Source organism: Empidonax traillii, unplaced genomic scaffold, assembly GCF_003031625.1.
Source record: "Empidonax traillii isolate 1590-97213 ecotype Southwest subspecies unplaced genomic scaffold, ASM303162v1 scaffold2:size4533513, whole genome shotgun sequence".
NCBI lineage: Eukaryota > Metazoa > Chordata > Aves > Passeriformes > Tyrannidae > Empidonax > Empidonax traillii.
In genome coordinates this window covers 2,441,058-2,459,648 of record NW_020955195.1, presented here as the reverse complement: position 1 = coordinate 2,459,648, position 18,591 = coordinate 2,441,058, and the positions used below count along the sequence as shown (strand labels likewise).

The window sequence follows — 18,591 nt, the reverse complement described above, 5'->3', positions numbered from 1 at the left end:
ATGGAGAATGCCGTCTCATTCCCTGCTTTCAGCTGAAACACAGTTTGCTCATAAGTCAAGAAAAACTCCATGTTAAACCAATTTTAAACCAGCAGCAACTGCATCCATAATCACACTACATGTGATTCTGTGATTCTGCTGTTAAAAACTATGTGAATGATTCATGCCGCTGTAACAAATGTAATCATCTGCAAAATAACATGACATATGCAGTTTAGATGCTTCATTCTTTCCACACCATTCTATTAATTTGTTTGTTACAGCTCTTTCTATCTCACTTTAATGGAAACACAATCTTTCTTCCTGAAATTTTCTTTAACAAACAGAAAAGTTGTCCATTGTGAGAAAAAGCACGAAAGCTCCATAGGCATGAATTGATAATTTTCCTCTTCACACTTAAATTCCACGCAGAGACCCTCAAAATCAATCACGTGGTGTGGAGGAAGGTATGTGCTGCCCCTACTACGAGGAATCATAAAAGATGCCTTGTTAGTTTAGGTAGCCTTGTGTAAATCACCCTTTTCTAGGAGCTGATTTGTCTCCCACTGGTCAAACTCTAGATTGCACTGACACCAGAAGAAATTTGACCTTTACATTGGCCTTAGCCAGTAACTACCTCTGCAAAGATATACAATCACAGCCATCACAAAATGCCACCCCTTGGTGTGGCAGGAAGAAATACGCACTTGGGCACAGGGCTGTAATGGGGTGACAGTGCTCGATGCTGTGCACCCCTGGATTTACCCAAAGGGATGCCACAGAGGAACGCCTCGGGGCTTTCTTACAGAGGCGGAGGGTTTGTGTCTGCACAGTTCGGAGTCTGAGCCTGCAAAGGAGGATCAGTCTGATCAGTCTGAAGTTTGATGCTGGACGGCGGGGAGGGGGTCGGGGGGGACGCGTGAGAAACCTGAGAGCGACTTGTCCCAGCGCAGCCTGTGAGGAACAACGAGCCCCAGCTCTCCTCAAGCAGCCAGGACACTTCTTACTGCGTTCAGGCGCACGGGGAGAGAGGCACAGACACCGCGTTTCGGGCACCGGTGCCTGGTAATTTGTATGAGTGATTCCCCTCAGCTGCGCCTCCGCCGCTCCCGGTCCGTGAGGGGCGGTCGGGCGGCTGAGGCGCTGCCCGCGGCCGCCCCGCCCCGCCCCGCCCCGGGAAGGCTCCATCGGCCCGCCCCGGGGCCGCCCCCGTCCGGCCCCTCCGCCCCGGGAGCCGGCGAGTCCCCTGAGCCCTGCTCCGCCCTGTCAGCCGCGTCCGCCGCGTCCGCCATGGCGTTCCCGGCCATGCTCCGCCGGCCCCTCGCCGCCGCCGCCCGCCTGGCCCGGGCCCGGGCCGGCCCGCAGGTAGCGGCGGGGGCGCCGCCGGGGGAGCGGGGACAGGGTGGGCGTGGGGCCTCGGGGGGGGGGGTGTGTGTGTGTGTGTTGTGGTTTGCCGGGGGGGGGCGGGTCCCGCCCTGTCGTTGTCGCGACATCCACTAGGGCCGACTGCGGCGCGTCGTTTGGGCGGGAGGATCGGAGTCATTTAAAGTTGGAGAAAAAAAAAAAAAAAAGGACTTGTGAGGTAATCGAGCCCGGGGCTGTGATCGAACGCGATCGTTCGGGTCAGGCAGACCGTGGCACCAAGTGCCGTGTCCGGTCTTTCCTTAAACACCTCCACCTCCTCCCATGGGCAGCCCATTCCAATGTCTGATCACCTTTTCTGTGAAGAACTTCTTCCTAATGTCCCTAAACCTCCCCTGGCACAGCTTTATGTCGTCCTGTCGCTGGTTGCCTGGGAGAAGAGGCGAACCTGGCTACAGCCCCCTCTCAGGTGGTTGTAGAGAGTGATGAGGTCTCCCCCGAGCTGCCCCTTCTCCCGGCTGAACACCCCCAGCTCCCTCAGCTGCTCCCCACGGGACCTTCACCAGCCTCATGGCCCTTCTCTGGACAGAAGTGCTCCTGCAGCGTCCCAGTATCTGCTTGAGTAGCAGAAGGCATCAGGGCGTCTCCTCTTCGTGCAGAAATCCGGCGTGGGATGGGTCGCTGCTGCAGGCTCACCCCTCGGTCGGGATCCCACCGGGGTTTATAATGGCTCCGAGGAGTTGTGACACGCGGGAACCAGTTCTCCTGAAGCTGATTCCCACTTGGTGGGGCAGTGGTAAATGTGTCATGCTGCATGTGTCATGCCACTGGGGAACAAGAACCTTTGGTCTCGGCCATCTGTATTCAATTACCTGAAGAGGAGAGTGTAGCCAGGTGAGGGTTGGGCTCTTCTCCCAGGTAACAAGTGACAGGATGTGAGGAAGTGGTTGTGCCAGGGAATGTTTAGACTGGACGTTAGGAAAAATTTCTTCACTGTAAGGATTGTAAAGCACTGGAACAGGGTACCCAGGGAAGTGTTTCCAGCATCCCTGGAAGTGTTCAAAAAACAGGTGGGCACGGCACTTGAGGGTATGGTTTAGGAGTGGACATGGCACACTTGGGTTAATGGTAGATACAGGGATCCTAGAGGTCATTTCCAACCTATACGATTCTGTTCTGTGGCTTGAGCTGTATGGTGTGAATGCCTGCAGATGCTCATGAAATAAGACATGCCCAAAATCCATCCTGCAGCCACCTCAGTGCAAATATGGGCTAAGGCCAGAGATGTGTCTTGGCCTTCTTTTTCTCAAGTTTTACTTCAGAGGTGAGTAGCACATTCCAGGTTATTGAGACAGTTGCAAAAGTATGCTTAGTCTGGGACCTCCAAAGTATTTTATGTTACATGAATAGAACAAGTGTTCTTGACCAGCCCCTTGGGAAGCAGCCAGTAAGAGGCTAGGATGCAGACTTAAGAAATCTTGTGTTGGAAGGGGATCACTCTTTTCCCAAGTGTTGGCATGTTTTTCTTTCTTTTGCCAACAATATGTAATTTGCTAATACTGATATAAGATTGTAACTAGAAAACACAGTGCAGTGGTGTGAGTTGGTTAGGTAAGGGCAGCAAAGGCAGATGTTGATGTTGCTTCTGTTTTGGTGGCGTCTTTGGTGCTTTGAATAATGTGTTTAGTCAAATATCTTTTTATTGCTTTGACTCTTTGCTGCTGACTTCCTGAGGAAGGGGTTGAGAAAAGGAAAATGCTGCTTTGTTATGAGCTAATAATGAAACAGTTGAGTGCAACAAATAAAAGACACATCACAGTCTGTTGCACTGCTGAAAGGAGTGGCAGCATATAATGGACATGGGAACTATTTCGAAAGAAGAAGTGTCACAAAAAACTTTTTGGAATTGGGCATCATGAAGCAAGTACCCCTCTCCCAACCTGCAGTAAAAAATCCTTCTATAGCATCTCACTAGTTAAAAAAAAATTAGAAGACAACTTTCTGGCTTGAGAATTAGTTTTACTTATTTTTCTGGCTGTCTTCCTTCAGGTACTCCTTGCTACAGGGCCCAGACAAGACAGCAGCGTTTTCTACGAATTTCGCACATACGACATTAAGCCATCGAAGATGAAGGAGTTTATGGAAATGGTCAGCAAGTACTTTCACTTTCGCACAGCTCACTCCGAGCTGGTGGGGTTCTGGTACACGGAGCTGGGAGCACTGAATAGGGTGTTCCACATTTGGAAGTACGGTATGACCAGCAACCCTTTGCACTGCTCTGCTCTCTGTGTGTTCCCTTTCTCGTAGCCTAGAAGGTGAGGGGGATGCTTACCTGGCTTGTATTTGTTCCTCTTACTGTGAGAAGGTGCCCCCCAGAAATCACTCCTGTACTGACTAGTGGACAGCAACTTCAGAGCCTGTCAGGACAACTTTGACATGTTGAGACGGGAGAGTTAGAAATGTTCTTAAGCAGCAGTCTCTGCTCAAAACAGTTATAATAGAGGAAGAATGGTAAAGTGTTTTGCTCATGCTAAATATTTTTAACTTACGGGCAGCTCCACAGATGCCCTTCGAATTTCAAAATGAAAGGTAAAAAAGGAAATATGCACATATATGCAGTCTGTGTGTGTTTGTGTATAATTGTTCACAGATCTTCGCTCAGTGTAATTGTTCTCAAACTTTAGCTTCATTAAAACAGTGAGCACACAGTCTGCATGCTTAAACTCCTTCTGCAGTAGGCCTGTGCTGAGGTAGGAAGTCAACCCACCAGTTCTGACCTCTCCAGCACACAAAGTGTTTTCTTGCAGCTTTAACCTTGGTAGCAATAGGGTTTTTGCGGTGTAAACAACTTTTTTATGTTGTTGGAGTTGGTGCTGACATGGAAGGTGCAGGTAAGCCAAGAAAAGCTACAGTTACACTGGAAACTAAGTGTACTGTCTGTGCTTTTTGTGGAGACCAAAAGAAGTTGGTACTTGGCTAATGGAGAGGTGGGAATGCACACCGGTGTCATTTCCTTGGATACCAGCTGCAGTCCAGGGTAAATCTGCATGTTGAGACAGTGTGCTCATTGAAGTCCAGCGTGTTCACAGTACCTGGTGACAGTAAAGAATTGCCTCTTATTTTGGAAGGATGAATCACAGACTCATAGAATGGTTTGGATTAGAGAGGACCTTGAAGATCATGTAGTTCCAACCTCCCTGCCATCATCAGAGACTCCTTTCTCTCAACTGCGTTGCTCAGGACCCCATCCCACCTGGCCTTGAACACTTCCAGGGATGGGGCATCCACAGCTTCTCTGAGCAACCTGTCTTGGTGTCTCACCACTCTCAGAGTGAAGAATTTCTTCATTATATCTAATCTAAATTTTGCCCTTGGTGTTCAAGGCCAGGTTGAATGGAGCTCTGAGCAGCCTGGTCTAATGAAAGGTGTCCCTTCCTATGACAGGGGAGTTGGAACTAGATGACCTTTGAGGTCCCTTCCAACCCAAACCATTCTACGATTCTAAATCTACCCTTTTTCAGTTTAAAGCCATTTCCTCTTGTTCTGTCACTCCATGCCCTTGTTAAAAGTCCCCCTCCAGCTGTCTTGTGGGCTCCCTTCAGGTACTGGAAAGCTGCTCTAAGGTGTCTCTGGAGCCTCCTCTTCTGCAGGCTGAACAACTCTCTCAGCCTGTCTTCATAGGATAGGTGCTTAAGTGCTTGGATCATTTTTCTGGCCTCCTCCTCTGGACTTTCTCCAACAGGTCCATATCCCTCTTATGTTGGGGGCAGAATCACTTCTCTCGACCTGCTGGCCATGCTGCTTTTACTGGAGCCCAGAATGTGAGAGATTGTCTTCCTGGGCTGCAAGTGCACACTCGCGTTGAACTTCTCACCCACTAGCACCCCCAAGTCCTCCTCGGGGTTGCTCTCAATCCTGGCCTGATACTGTAATTGGGATTGCATTAACCCACTTGTGTGACCTTGCACTTTGCCTTGTTGAACTTCATGAGGTTTGCACAGACCCAGCTTTAGAGCCTGTCCAGGTCCCTGTTTGGCATCCTTTCCCTCCAGTGTGTTGACTGCACCACACAGAATCAGCAGATTTGCTGAGGGTGCACTCATTTCTCTGTCCGTGGCAAAGATGTAAACAGCACTGGTCCCAGTACTGAGCCCTGAGGGGCACCACTTGGACATTGAGCTGTTGATTGCAGGTCTTTGAGTGCGATTGTCCAGCCAATTCCTTACCCACTGAGTGGTCTGTCCATCAAATCCCTGCCTCTACAGTTTGGAGAGTAGGGTGTTGTATGGGACGGTGTAAAATGCTTTGCACAAGTCCAGGTAGATGGTGTCAGTCACTATTCCCTCATCCACTAATGCTGTAACTCTCTGACAGAAGGCCAAACATGAAGTTTGTCAGGCATGATTTGCCCCTAGTGAAACCATGCTGGCTGTCACCACTCACCTTGTTTTCCATGTCCCTTAGTGTAGTATCAGGAAGGATCTGCTCCATGGCCTTTCCAGGCACAGAGATGAGTGAGACTGACCAACCTGTAGTTTGGCAGGTCTTCCTTATGTCCCTTTTTAATATTGGACTGCCATAACTTCTCAAATATGATGGATATGATATCTGCTGCCAGTTCCCTCAGAACCCATGGATGTATCTTATTGAGTCCCATGGGCTTGTGCACCTTCGGGTTCCTTAAATGGTCTCAAACCTGATCTTTTCCTACAGTGGGTGGTTTTTTGTTCTCCCAGTCCTTGCCTTTGCCTTCCATGACTTGGGTGGTCTGGCTGGAGCCAAGGCAAAAAAAGGTCACTGAGTACCTCAGTTCTTTTTGATGACCCAGGCAACCATGTCTCCCCTTTCTTCCAGAGAGGGCCATGCATCTCTCAGCCCTTTAGCCTTGGCTATTATTATTATTTCTAAATTAAAAAAATAATCTGTGAGAAATTTTTAAAGTGCAAAACAAAGGAAAATCCTGTACTTTTTGTTTGTTTCCTAACAGTGTTTTACATCTGTAAGTTACAACATCCTTTCTCATTGGTTCTTCAGACCCCTGCTTATACCTTTTTAGTAGTTAAAAGTAATTGGTATATTTACTTCTTAGTCTCAAGATACTGATATTTATTAAGGTTCTTCCCCTTTTCAGATGCTGGATTTTTCTTGCATGATATTGGAAGCTGTCTGCATAAGTATATTGCTTAAGATGCTGTGGCATCTTAAGCAATATACTTATGCAGACAGCTTCCAACCAGTTGAAATTCAGACACTCTAAAAGTAGTTTTGGTTTTAATTAAGAAAAAAAGAAGAAAAGGTTTAGCTTTTGGAGATTTAACAGCTTTTTATGTAGCTGAAGGTACAAACATTGCTTCTACACTTTTAATGTCACTTTATATAAGCCAAAACACATACTTTTATTAATCCTTTTTCTTGGTAGGCTATTATTTGTTCTGAATTTTTTTTTCCACTTCACTTCATTATCCACTGTGCTGTCTCCAAATCTACTTATCCTTGGTAACTGTTGCCACATCCAGTAGCCCCTGTGGATGTCATATGTAAATGTTCTTTAACTGTAAAATTGGTTAACGGATTTTAACTGTGTTGCAGACTTTCTTGGAAAATTTCATTTGGCTTGAAACCATTTTGGTCTGAGACGTCAAGCAGAATTTAAAGGAAACTTACCACATCTGCTTCAAGCTAATATTCTGTTTAAAAATACCAGTTTCAAAATTAGATAAGTGGCAGCTTGCCTTCTTGTAATTACACATTTTGACTGAGCGTAATGTGACATTAAATGCATTTTTTCCTAGTTTTTTTTTTTGCTTTCTTACAGATAATTTTGCCCACAGAACAGCAGTCCGGCAAGCGCTGGCCCAGGACAAAGATTGGCAGGGAAAATTTATATCTGCAGCTCTCCCCTTGATAGAGAAGCAGCACAATGAGGTCGCTTATCTGGTACCCTGGTGTCAACTTGGAAAGCCTCCAAAAGAAGGGGGTGAGCTTATCTTTTCTTCTGGTGGTTAAAGTTACCGATAGTAACAAAAAATTGGTTTAAAGTTTAAACCAGCTATTGCATGGTTTTATAACCCCTTATGTAACAAAATGCATGTACGTGCACCCATGTGAAAAAGGTGACATAACACAGACAAGGGACAGAGCTCTTAAGAAGGATTTTACCCTAGCTCACATCAGGAACTTACTAGAGCCTTGCTCATTAAGGTTAGTGTTAATGGTCAGGGTTGTGAATTGCTAAAGGGACGTGCAAAATGGCAGTGCCATCCCAGACTTCCTTTGTCTATCCATCAGTGAGAGGGGATTCCCCGGAGATATTGGGGATAACGATTGTTTTCTTTCACAGAGATTCTTCTCTTTTATCAATTTGCTTTGTCACTGATTGTTTTGATTCTCTTGTATAATAGTTTTAAATAAATTCCCTACTTTTTAAAGATACGTGCAAGCCAACCATACTTTGACACCTGACATATGACTGTAACAAAGTCCTGTCCTTATGTATTTTAACTCTCTCTGTAGCAAAAACGATGTTAATAGTATTAACCATTCCCCAGTTTGTGAACATTTGTGGGATTTGTTGCATGAAGTGACAGGGAACAGGCATTTCTACAGCCCTCAGCACGTGCATACATACAGTAATCTAGATTCTTTATTTCCCCAGGATTCTGAATTTTATGCTGTTGTAGTTGAATTTGAAAGTAGTCCAGTTTTCTCCTAAATCTGGAGAGTCGACTTTTCAGACACTTTGTTCCTGTTGTAGTCCATCTCCAGCCCACTGCTGGAAAAAGAGACCAGACATAAAGCAAGTGTCTGGCTTTCTATTACAGTGTCAGCAACCGTGATCTGAAGTAACTACCTGAACAGAAAGAAGACAGGTAACTTTCAGCAGGACTGGAGTTTTGTGGCAAATTATGCCATTTCTCTACAAATAGCGGAGATTGTTTGGCAGAGCAGAGATGCTAAACCTAGTCCTGGTGTGTTGGTTATGCCTTCAGACCTTGCTGTGACCAAATACCAGGAGCCAGTGGATTTTGTAATGTCATAAACCACTTCAATACCAGAAAGTATCACCAGTCTTAGAAAACATCACCTGGCACTGCTCAAGCAGTCAGCCAGATCCGTCAAACATGTATGAGCACTTGTGATTTCTGCAAAGTAGTCTGAATCTCCCAAAATTTCCAGGCAACACTGAAAATTTGCACGGGGTGCTGGCATGAACGGGCAGTTTCCTGCTGACCCCAAATGGCAGGGAAATGCAGTACTGATTTCACAATAAATACATCATGGCCATGACAGTTCCAGGACTGATGTATTAATTTGTATTTCCTTCCCTGTGGTGGTGTTTGCCTTCTCTTCTAGGGGTATATGAATGGGTTACTTTCCAGATGAAGCCTGGGGGACCAGCACTGTGGGGTGAAGCATTTAGAGCTGCAATCAATGCTCACATCAACACAGGCTATACCAAGCTGATTGGTGTTTTCCATACAGAATATGGATTACTTAACAGAGGTACTACTCATTTTTTGATACAGGCTTTGGCAGGGGAAGGGGCAGAGGATGAGGGGCAAGCCATAGTCCTGGATCAGGATTGGCCAGCTTGCTGAAAACATCGGTGTGGATCACTAAAGTCCTGTAAACAGTCCTTGAACCCAGCTTTGTTTGTTGGGTTAACAGGCTTAAGCTCGTTGCCACAATCTTAAAAGTCTCTCAGATTTGATATTAAACCACCAGTGATACCAGTAAAGTATCACCCCACCTCTGACTTGCCTGGACAGTTCTTTCTGCTAACTGCAAGGCTTTTAACAGGTGAAGGCAGATTTCTAGGACTTAGAGTGCATGCTGTATTGCAGCATAACAGTACTCAGCTGTCTTTATTTGTACTTTCTCAGTCCATGTGTTGTGGTGGAACGAGAGCCCAGATCACCGGGCAGCGGGAAGACACAGTGCCCATGAAGATGCCAGAGTCGTAGCAGCTGGTAAGGGATGATTGATCCAGAGAACTCACTCGTGTTACCTGCATGCATGCTGAGAAAAGTATTATTTCTCACTGGAAGTCATGTCTTAATTAAATACGCATTTAATTTCAGTGCGCGACAGTGTCAGGTTCTTGGAGTCCCAGCAAAATGCACTTCTGATTCCTGTGCCGTGCTCACCGCTGAAATAACCTTCTTCTAAAGGATGTAACTGATGGCAGAAGAGACAAGATGGAAGTGCTGTCAACAGGTGACATGGGTTCCCATACCCTCGTGAACTGAGCTGTTCTTCAATTGACCAAAAATGGATGCAAAATGCTGATCACTAGCAATGTAAATCAGCACCCTGCTAGCAGTTGTCACATATGACACGAACCACACTTCACCAATCTTCAGTGTTAACTCCTAAGTTCTTAACACTTTAAAACAGCAAGACCCCTTGTCAAACCTACTAAGTGTTCTTTTACAACACTGCAGTTGGGGATGGTATCATTTTGATAACATACTTTGGTGCTTCTTATAATTTATCACATTGTGGTTATTCCATACTGGTTTAAGAAGGGATGCTCCCTCTTCTATCTTAGCCAGTTATGTTTTAATCAGACATCTCATGGGGATACTCTGTATTAATCCTGAGCAAAGTAAAACATCAGTGTAGCTGGAGTTGGACTTGGGTGCTACAGTGGAGCTGGTCAGGTGGTGTGGAGCACCCTCTTCTGCAATTTATAGGTACTAACTATAAACTGCAGAGCACTTGGGAGGCTATTCCACACGTTAATCACAGACCTGCAACGAGCAATTGATTTAATTTCTCTGCTGAGGTATCTTTTGTGCAGTTTGCCTAATGATTATTGCTTGCTTAAAGTGCATTAAGATCTCATAGAAAGCGCTAAAAAACAGCCACAGGCAATTATGCTTATGTCCAAAGTACAACTTATGTCTCTGTAATGAAAATTCAGAGATAGGTGCTTGAGTTGGGATTTAAACATCCAGAGAAGTTTGTTATGCTCTGCAGCTAGATTTGACAAATAAACCAAACACTGCTTAAAAACACTGTTTTCGTGACTTGCTAGAGACCTCTTTATTTATTAACTTAAGAAACTTAAAGTAGCACTTACCTTTCAAATCTTGTACCATCTTGCTTCCCTGAATAGTACATACTCCATGCTAAGTTGTAGAGATAGTCGAATGTTATGCATCAAAGTTCACAACAAAACAAAACCAAGCAAAACAAAAGCTTCTGTGCTCCACAAAAGAACAAATGCAAAAATGACACTTGTGAAGACCAGTGGTGCTAAAACAGCTTTATTTTTTACTTAATACAAGGCAGAGTGCCTTTTAATACTTCACATAACAGATATTAGCAAATACAAATATATATACTTTTTTTTTTTTGCTTTTAATGAAAATGTCCACTTAAGGATTTAACTTAGAAATTTCAGTTGTGAAATCTCTCTAGATTTTTGCAAAGTTAACAGATATTCCAGTGCAAAAATAGATCCCATTACAGATAGCATAAAGTGCTTGGAACAAAGGGCCAACTATAATTCAGGAGGGAAAGATAAGCACAAAGTGGTGGTTTAACCAAGGGGAAAATCCAACAACTCCTTACTGAAATACAAATGTACTACAAAGAGGGATGCAACATGTCAATAGTACTGAAGTTTAAAATAAGTTAACACCTCAGTGCAGTTTCATTATCAAGAGTGGTTCATATACTGCGTGTGTCTCTAGAGTGATTTTTCCCCAACACATACTTGAACGAGTAAATTAGTGGCTCTCTGAACTTACTCCATGACAAATCTTCGTGCCAGTGTTGCATTATGCTGTCTGTTCAGTACAAACAAGGCAGATCAGAGCTGTGAAATAATTTGGTTAATATCCACATTTACTATAACGTTTCATCACAGATAGCAGACTCTTTAAGCACGACAATCACAGGGCAATAGGAATCAAGAATCTTTTTGTTTGGCGAAGGAAAGAGGATGATGATGATGATGATATAAGTGTTGTTTCCTGATAAATTAATAATTTAGATGAGCAGCTACCAAGAGCAAACCACAGCCCTTTCAGGACCAAATCTGAATCCTCCTAGAACTCGTTCTAGTTCTACATGCACTAGTTTGGTGCAGTGTAGAACTTAAGCCCTTCACTTCGGTGACTTGATGCTGATTTACAACAGTGATTTTTAGCAGTGATAAGCATCCAGTACACGCTACTTGTTTCAATGATACTGCAACATAATTGCAGCCTGTTACCGAGAAATGGCTGTAGCTCAGCTGTTTCTGCAGCTGGAAGTCTGATGTCTTCATCACCCTGTACTCATCCCCATAGAGTGATGCCATAAAGGTAATAACGAAGCACATTTTAAGTGAGGTATTACCGATCCCCTTTACACTCCTTTCACAATCCCCTTAGCAATGTATTACACAGATTAAAAAAAAAAAAAAAAAAAAGGTATGAGAAAGGCACTTCTGCAGAGCCTGGAGTAAGCTCTAACTTTATGTCAAGACAGGACATGGAAGGACTGGGAACTGGGTTTAACTGTGTTTTAAAAATGCTGAGTTGGTCAGTGTTACCAAGTGTACTTGGAAATAGGTCGTCAACTTTCTTCAGGCTCATGCCAGCCTCTTCACTGTTTGCTGGGCTGCTGTGGACATTCACAGAAGAAAATGGTCCATGATTCATTCATGGAGTAGCATCAAGAACTAGTGCAGAAACTGTGTGGGTGTTTAAGGCAGAGATATGACAAAGGAATAGCCCAGGAACTGCACTTAAGTTCAAACCACGTTACCTAACCCATTTCTGAATGTGAAAGCAAGACAGAGGGGCCCTGAGAGCATACTCTCCCATGACTGTTGTACAATGGGAACAAGAATTGGTTGTTCTAACTATGTAATGTCCCCTCTAATATTATTCTGGCCTTGTAAAACTTAAAAAAATTGACTGATGAACTGCAGTGCTACTATCTTGTTCTCCAAGGGGATTTTTAATGAAGCAGTTGTCACATGTATAATGAGTGTATTCTCCAGTTAGGGATCACCTAATGACTGAAACTACACTGCACAACACAAAAAGAAACTTACACGTTAATGTTATACCAGTTTCCAAACAGGAAAATTTTAGGTGAACAACTTGCAGTAATTGCAGATAGCAGCTGATTGCTAGAATCTGGATCCTGGTCAGATCATGAATGCAGCTATCCACCAAATGGATAGAAAGAGAGCATAGCATTGAGGCATAATGTGAAGAAATACTGTGGCTACAAAGATCAACTGAAAGCGTTTTCAATCCCTAGTTACGCTACCTACATATTTAAAGTCATAAATAATACTGTTAAAAAAAAAAAATCTACATCTCATGTCTAGTTTTTATCTGGCAGAGCCAGAAATGGCAACATGCTTGTGCTAAGCAGTAATTTCAGATGATGGGTACCTTTCTGGTGCAAAGCAGGGGTTAAAGAGCAGATACTACAAATCTGAGTGACAGCTCACGACTTAAAATTTGCTCTTGGCAATCATTAGCAGCTTGTACAACTACTGAGTTCGCTGCTGTGGTCCAAACCCTAGGTCTGCTTCTCACCCACTTCCTCCCACTGGATATCCATGCAGCTGCTGCAGTACCTCAGAGGAGCAGTAGAGTACTTAACTACACGAACACCTAGTCAGAGAGTGTTACTGATTGTGATGCTGGTGGGACAATCATATGCATTTGGAGGGTACACAGTTCTGCATATCACAACTTGCTGATGAAGATACGTGGTTATGATGGTCTGTCTCCTGCCATCCCACCTCCACAGTACTGCTTTGTGGCCTCGGATTTGTCACTACTGATCTATACCAGTCTAGAAAAAGCAGCTGGTCAGGTAAGTTTTCTCAGCCTAAGGCTACAACACTGGTGGTGACTTTTCTTGCCACTGACTGTTCTGGTACATTCATTGCCAGCAATGGATGTAGCACCAGCAAATTCCCACTCCTGACATGAATGTTCTAAAAACTAAAACATGCATGTCTAAAATACCTGTAAATAACCACTGGCCCTGATTCCTCAGTGAATTATTTTAGCAACCCTAAGAAAAACATACTGTACAGAACAAGATACAGTATGGTTTAAAGCCCACAGCATCTAGTGGGTGCTTTACCACAGCTTCAGAGTTATACTGTAAGGAGCTAAGTTCAAGTCTTTCACTTGAGAACAGTACAAGACGACTCTATGAGGCACTGCCCCTGTAAAGGAATTGTTTTCATTGCATTGAATTGCATTGCATTGAATGGTTATCAGTAGAGTGTCCAGTTTCTTTTCCTCTAGCTTCTTCTTTGGGAGTATCCTATCCCAGGGAAAGGAAGTTTGCATTCTGCTCATCATTTCTTTGATGAAATTGGCTCACACACAACTTTCTTTTACCTTCTCATCTTGCAGGAAGGAATTAAGGATTGCAATGTCTACCACAGTCTGGTTTTTGTGCAATGACAGGTCCTTGGTATGGTCGTCGTCACTTTGGTCCTTAGCAAAATTTACAAATACCTGCAAGAAAAAAAAGAGCATGTCACATACCACCCTGGATTTTCATAAATTCAGGGCATTTAAACACTGGGCATCCTGAAATAGTCCTGGGATTCAGTACTCTACTTTGTTAAAAGAAAGATCCAGTAAATAAGTGGATTTATTCCTATATCTGCGCACAAAATCTTTTGGCATCCAGGCTACTAAAAACTTACTTGGTCAAGTGTTGTCTGAGAAACGGAGTAGTCTTCTATGTGGAGTCTCTTTTTGTTCTGGGAGAGAATACTGAATATTTTGGCCAGGGAGGATGGTGAAGAAGGAAGCTGGTACTGCAGCATATTCCGATGCTTTTCCTTCAGGACACTTCCAGGGAACGCATGCCCAAAGAACTCCTCAACAGGCTTCAGGTCTGGGTTTGCCCCTGCAATTCTCACCACTATGGTGTAACCATCTCCAAACCTGCAAACAAGAACGCCAGCACGAGACTTAAGTGCTTCAGAAATACAAGCGCAGCTTAAAATCCAGCAGCATTTCCCACAGGCGGAATAGCAACTGGAATGCTGCATGAGGAATTAAGCCTGACTGTATCTCCCTAAAAGCACAGACAACTCTGTGGTGCAAGTGAAAAGAAAACAGCTACCTGTTCTTTAGATGCTGGACACTGCCCAGGCACCTGAATCGCCCGTTGACCATTATCGCCATTCGAGTGCACAGGGCTTCACATTCTTCCATGCTGCAGGAAAAAGTGACTTCATTAGCACTGCAAACAGCAGTGGAGGGCAGAGCAGCCAGGCTGAGCTTGGCATCCAGCCCTGGCAGATGCAAAAGCCGGGGTACGACACAAGTGGGCCGCTGCCTACCTGTGAGATGTGAGCACCACCGATCTGCCCTCCTTGATTACGCTCAGAGCGCAGTTCCACAAGAAACGACGTGCTTTGGGATCCATCCCTGTTGTGGGCTCATCCTGCAAAACGTGTACCAAAAAAACCCAGGTTACGCTGCTACATTCCACTGGCAAATACCTCGTCTTTGAAATGAATTGTCCGTTCTCCTTAAGCATACTGGAAGCACTGAAAATAAGCAAGCTTGACTCATTTTCTAAAAATGAGAAAATAACGTATGGTCCAGATTTTAAATTAGCAAACACATCCTTTTCAGACCTGAGGAGTGCTGCTTATTCTGCAGTTACGGTACGCTGAAATATCCAGTTCTGAAACAAGTTGAAGTCAATTAGCTTGTTTAAATACAGCACAAGTCTACTTTCTCATGCACTCTGAACTTCAGTAGTTCTCATATCTGTCCTGAATTTTAATCCAAAGAGCGGTAAAATATTTATTTCCAATTTTCAGTCGATTACTAAAAACACAGTCAGATTTGCTCATGTCCAGCAGGAAGGCTGTAATTTTTTGTAGGCACAGAAATCTTGAAGATGCTGACGGTTTGGCATCGCGCTCGAGACCCCCACTTCACAGTGAATTTCCAGAAACAGAAGCCCGGAGGCACCTTATAGCTTGCACCTAAATAGGGAATATTTATTTCCATGTGCTACTTGCTCATGTTTAAGTGACTAATGATGTATTTAAACATTAGTTGAACCTGGTTTTTCTGTGCTGCTGAGCAAAGGTTGCAGACTCACCAGGAACACCACGGGTGGCCCTCCAATGAGGGCAATGGCCGTGGAGAGTTTGCGTCTGTTCCCTCCACTGTAATTCCCGGCGTATTTCTCTCCGTATTTCACAAGGCCCAGTTTCCGAATTGCCCACTCGCCAACCTGCGACAGACAGCACAACACCCTCTCGAATCAACATCCACACAGGGAGATTTTCCTTATGAGCTCTGGTTTTGGAAGCAGTTTTCAGAAGGGCCATTCATCCGGGGACATGATGCGCACCAATATGGGTTTTGAAACATCCTGTTCACCTCTAGAGCAGGATATGTGCAATCCTGCCCCTGGGAGGCCTGAAAAGTCAAATGGCTGCAGTTTATCAGCCAGTGAGCATGAGTTTAACGCCAGCTGAGCCGCATTAACCACTGGTCTAGTGCTCTTAGCAGCACCAGCTTCAGAGGTATTTCCTACTCCTGTGGGCTTACAGCAGGGGATGTGGTCACTACTGGCACACAGGAGTCCCACTGTCATGCATCTTAGCCCTTCAGACAGATGGGATCTGTTTGTTATTCAGGAGTAGCCCTAATAGTGCCAGGCAGGCATTGTTGTCCTGCAGACTAAGATGGGAAAGGGATCCAGCTACTGTTTGAATCTCCAGCTCCACAGCCCTTAAATTCTTAAAGAAAGTCACTCAGTGGAGAACAGCTTCCATGATGAGAATGCAGGACCCAAATTACCTATCCTTCCATTTATTACACTTTTCTAGGCAACACTGAAAAAAACAGAACAACTTTTGGGTTGCCCTGAAGGAAAGGGGGGCAGATTTCACCATACAGTACCTTCAAAACCTTCACATCATGGGATTATGTGTCTTGCAGTGAGGGTGCACACAAGAACTTGCAAATTGGTCACTGGGGAGGGTCCTTTGGTGTTTCATTTACCTTGCAGACTTCTTTCTCTGGAACACCCCTCAGGAGGGCAAAGAACTCCAAGTGCTCTCGCCCCGTCAGCAGTTCATTAACAGCATCAAACTGCGGGCAGTAGCCCATGTTCTGATGGACTTCTTGAATGTTGGAGAGGATGCTGTAGAAGAAAAAAAAAACTTTTGTTAGGATTTCAGGAGTACATGCTGTTATTTTAGATGTTAAAGGAGGAAAGTGAAACAGCGGTTTTGGAACCACTGAACTAATGAAAGTACAGGATCCTTGAAGTCCATCTCAGCCAAGTTACTTTTTTCCTCTTCCACTCTTCAAGTTTGTTTTTTTAAAAAAGGACATTTAAATGTGGAAGAGCAGGTATTCAGAAGTGACTACCAGACTAAATAAATTTTCTTAAGGCCACTGAAGTACTTTACCAGACTTGAACAAGGGCTGAAACGGATGCCAGGAGTTGTGAAAGGGAAAAGTGGAAGTGGAGCAATAGCTGCAAAAGCTGGAGGAGAAGGCAGCAGAGGACCTAATTCCACACAAAGCAGAGGAAAGATGCATTGTCTTTCACCTGTTTCCTTTGAGGAAAGCTTCTCCTCCTGTCACATCTGTATCACCAGTTAGCATCTTAAAAGTGGACGACTTGCCAGCACCATTTACTCCCAGGAGTCCAAAGCACTGGGGATATAAAAGAGCACAGTGTGTTTGAGAATGCTGCATCACTTTCAGTGCTGACAAGAGGGGAAGGAGCAAACTGCAGCAGTAACAGCAAAACAATGCGTTTGACAGATGAGCTTACCTCTCCAGGGGGGATTCCAACACATATCCTATCAACCGCTGGCTTTCGCTTCATTCTGTAAATCTGAAACCAGATGGAAAAGGAATGAGAACAGCAATGTCAAAGAACTCTCGTTAGAGCCATACATACTTAACACTCCAAACTTGATCCAATTTTGACCCCACTGAACTCCTCTGATGGTGAACTGCATAGTTCCGTGTCAACAAGTAGGAATGCAGAAGTTCTCTGTCACCTTGGTTAGCTCCTTGATTTCCAGGATGTCACTCTGTCCTCCTCCACTAATTATCCTCTGCCTCTCTCTGGTTACATCCTCATCTTCATCATTCACAGGTGGCAGCTTCGCATAGACAGGCCTGGAGGGAACAATATGACAGAGGCTTAGCAGAAGATGACAGGACCTTCACAGATAATACTCTCCCCATTTTCACAGGGGACACCAATAAAAATGCCACCTGCCTGTAGTGAAGCAGTGGAGAGCACAACCTACCTGGGTTTTATGAAGAACCTGTACTGGATGAGCACTGTGATGAGGAAAAAAACAACACCCTCTACTGCCATGGCAAAGAGATTCCTTCCCACCAGGTCCCACGACAGAGGGGACACAAAACGATTTTCTCCTGCCAAAAGGAGATGAGACACGCAATCACTTTTCCAGAGCAAGGGGAGTGGGATAGCATTTCTTCCCGCAGCATTCACTAAGCTGGGCACCAGGACAACTGGTGATCAGCCAGGTGCACGAGGGAAGGGATAGACCACACAAGGGGCCAGCTGTGGCTGTGTACACATTTCTCACTGCAGCAAAGTTGGGACTTAGGCCCAGAGAATTCAGTCTGCCAAAGAAGAGCTGGATCACCTTTTCAAAAGGTTAGTGAAGCACAGAAAGACTATAACCCAGGTCTGGCATCTGCATGCCAGCAAAAAAGTATATCAAGCTTTCCAGAACCTCAGCCACTCATCACACTTGGCCTAGTGGTCCTCTCCATACAGTTGTCCTTGTGCATTTTTATTTAATTCCCTTAGCTCAAAACACTGGGGTTCTGTCTGCCAGGTTCTCTTCAGTCCTTGTAACAACCTAAAGTGGGTGGCTGTGGACACTTGCCACCTTTGATCAGATCTGTGCTGCAAATTGTGCACTTCCACTTCCTGAAAAGTTAGAGAAGCTTATCCAGAGCAGACTCGAGATTTCTCTGTTCCTTTCAGGCCGTTGTCCCTGTGACACATAATTTCACTCACCAAACCTCTCCAGAGCATCAGCCATGGCCTGGTTTTTCACCATGTCAATGAGTCCCCGCCCCAGGCAGAAGTGGGGGAAGATGAGGAAGACAGACTTCAGAATGTCATTGATGTCCTTCAGCTTCTGTTAAGACAAAAATCAAGTGCCAGTGAGCCACCTGAGCAGAGAGCAGCCACCACCTGCCAAGGGTGACCCATGTCATGACTGACCCCTCC

General features: G+C 44.8%; 2 protein-coding genes across 4 annotated transcripts in view; one reads left to right on the top strand and one right to left on the bottom strand.

The window, feature by feature from the left end:
- The first annotated feature begins 1,269 nt into the window (after positions 1–1,269).
- On the top strand, positions 1,270–9,668 carry NIPSNAP3A (nipsnap homolog 3A). The gene is made up of 6 exons (XM_027895468.1): positions 1,270–1,344; positions 3,391–3,592; positions 7,157–7,318; positions 8,695–8,844; positions 9,225–9,311; positions 9,423–9,668. The coding sequence occupies exons 1-6, from the start codon at positions 1,270–1,272 to the stop codon at positions 9,497–9,499; spliced, it is 753 nt and encodes a 250-aa protein (XP_027751269.1). The 3' UTR covers positions 9,500–9,668.
- Positions 9,669–12,497: 2,829 nt separating this feature from the next.
- Positions 12,498–18,591, bottom strand: part of ABCA1 (ATP binding cassette subfamily A member 1) — a 92,268-nt gene continuing 86,174 nt past the window's right edge. For all 3 annotated transcript variants that reach the window (XM_027895267.1, XM_027895189.1, XM_027895352.1), the window contains exons 40-50: positions 18,376–18,499; positions 17,630–17,759; positions 17,375–17,495; positions 17,143–17,205; positions 16,915–17,021; positions 16,359–16,500; positions 15,448–15,582; positions 14,672–14,775; positions 14,452–14,544; positions 14,027–14,270; positions 12,498–13,832 (exon numbers count right to left, since the gene is read on the bottom strand). In XM_027895267.1, coding sequence (XP_027751068.1) covers positions 13,692–13,832; positions 14,027–14,270; positions 14,452–14,544; positions 14,672–14,775; positions 15,448–15,582; positions 16,359–16,500; positions 16,915–17,021; positions 17,143–17,205; positions 17,375–17,495; positions 17,630–17,759; positions 18,376–18,499 — 1,404 coding nt within the window. In that variant the 3' untranslated portion in view covers positions 12,498–13,691. The remainder of the gene's footprint in view (positions 13,833–14,026; positions 14,271–14,451; positions 14,545–14,671; positions 14,776–15,447; positions 15,583–16,358; positions 16,501–16,914; positions 17,022–17,142; positions 17,206–17,374; positions 17,496–17,629; positions 17,760–18,375; positions 18,500–18,591) is intronic.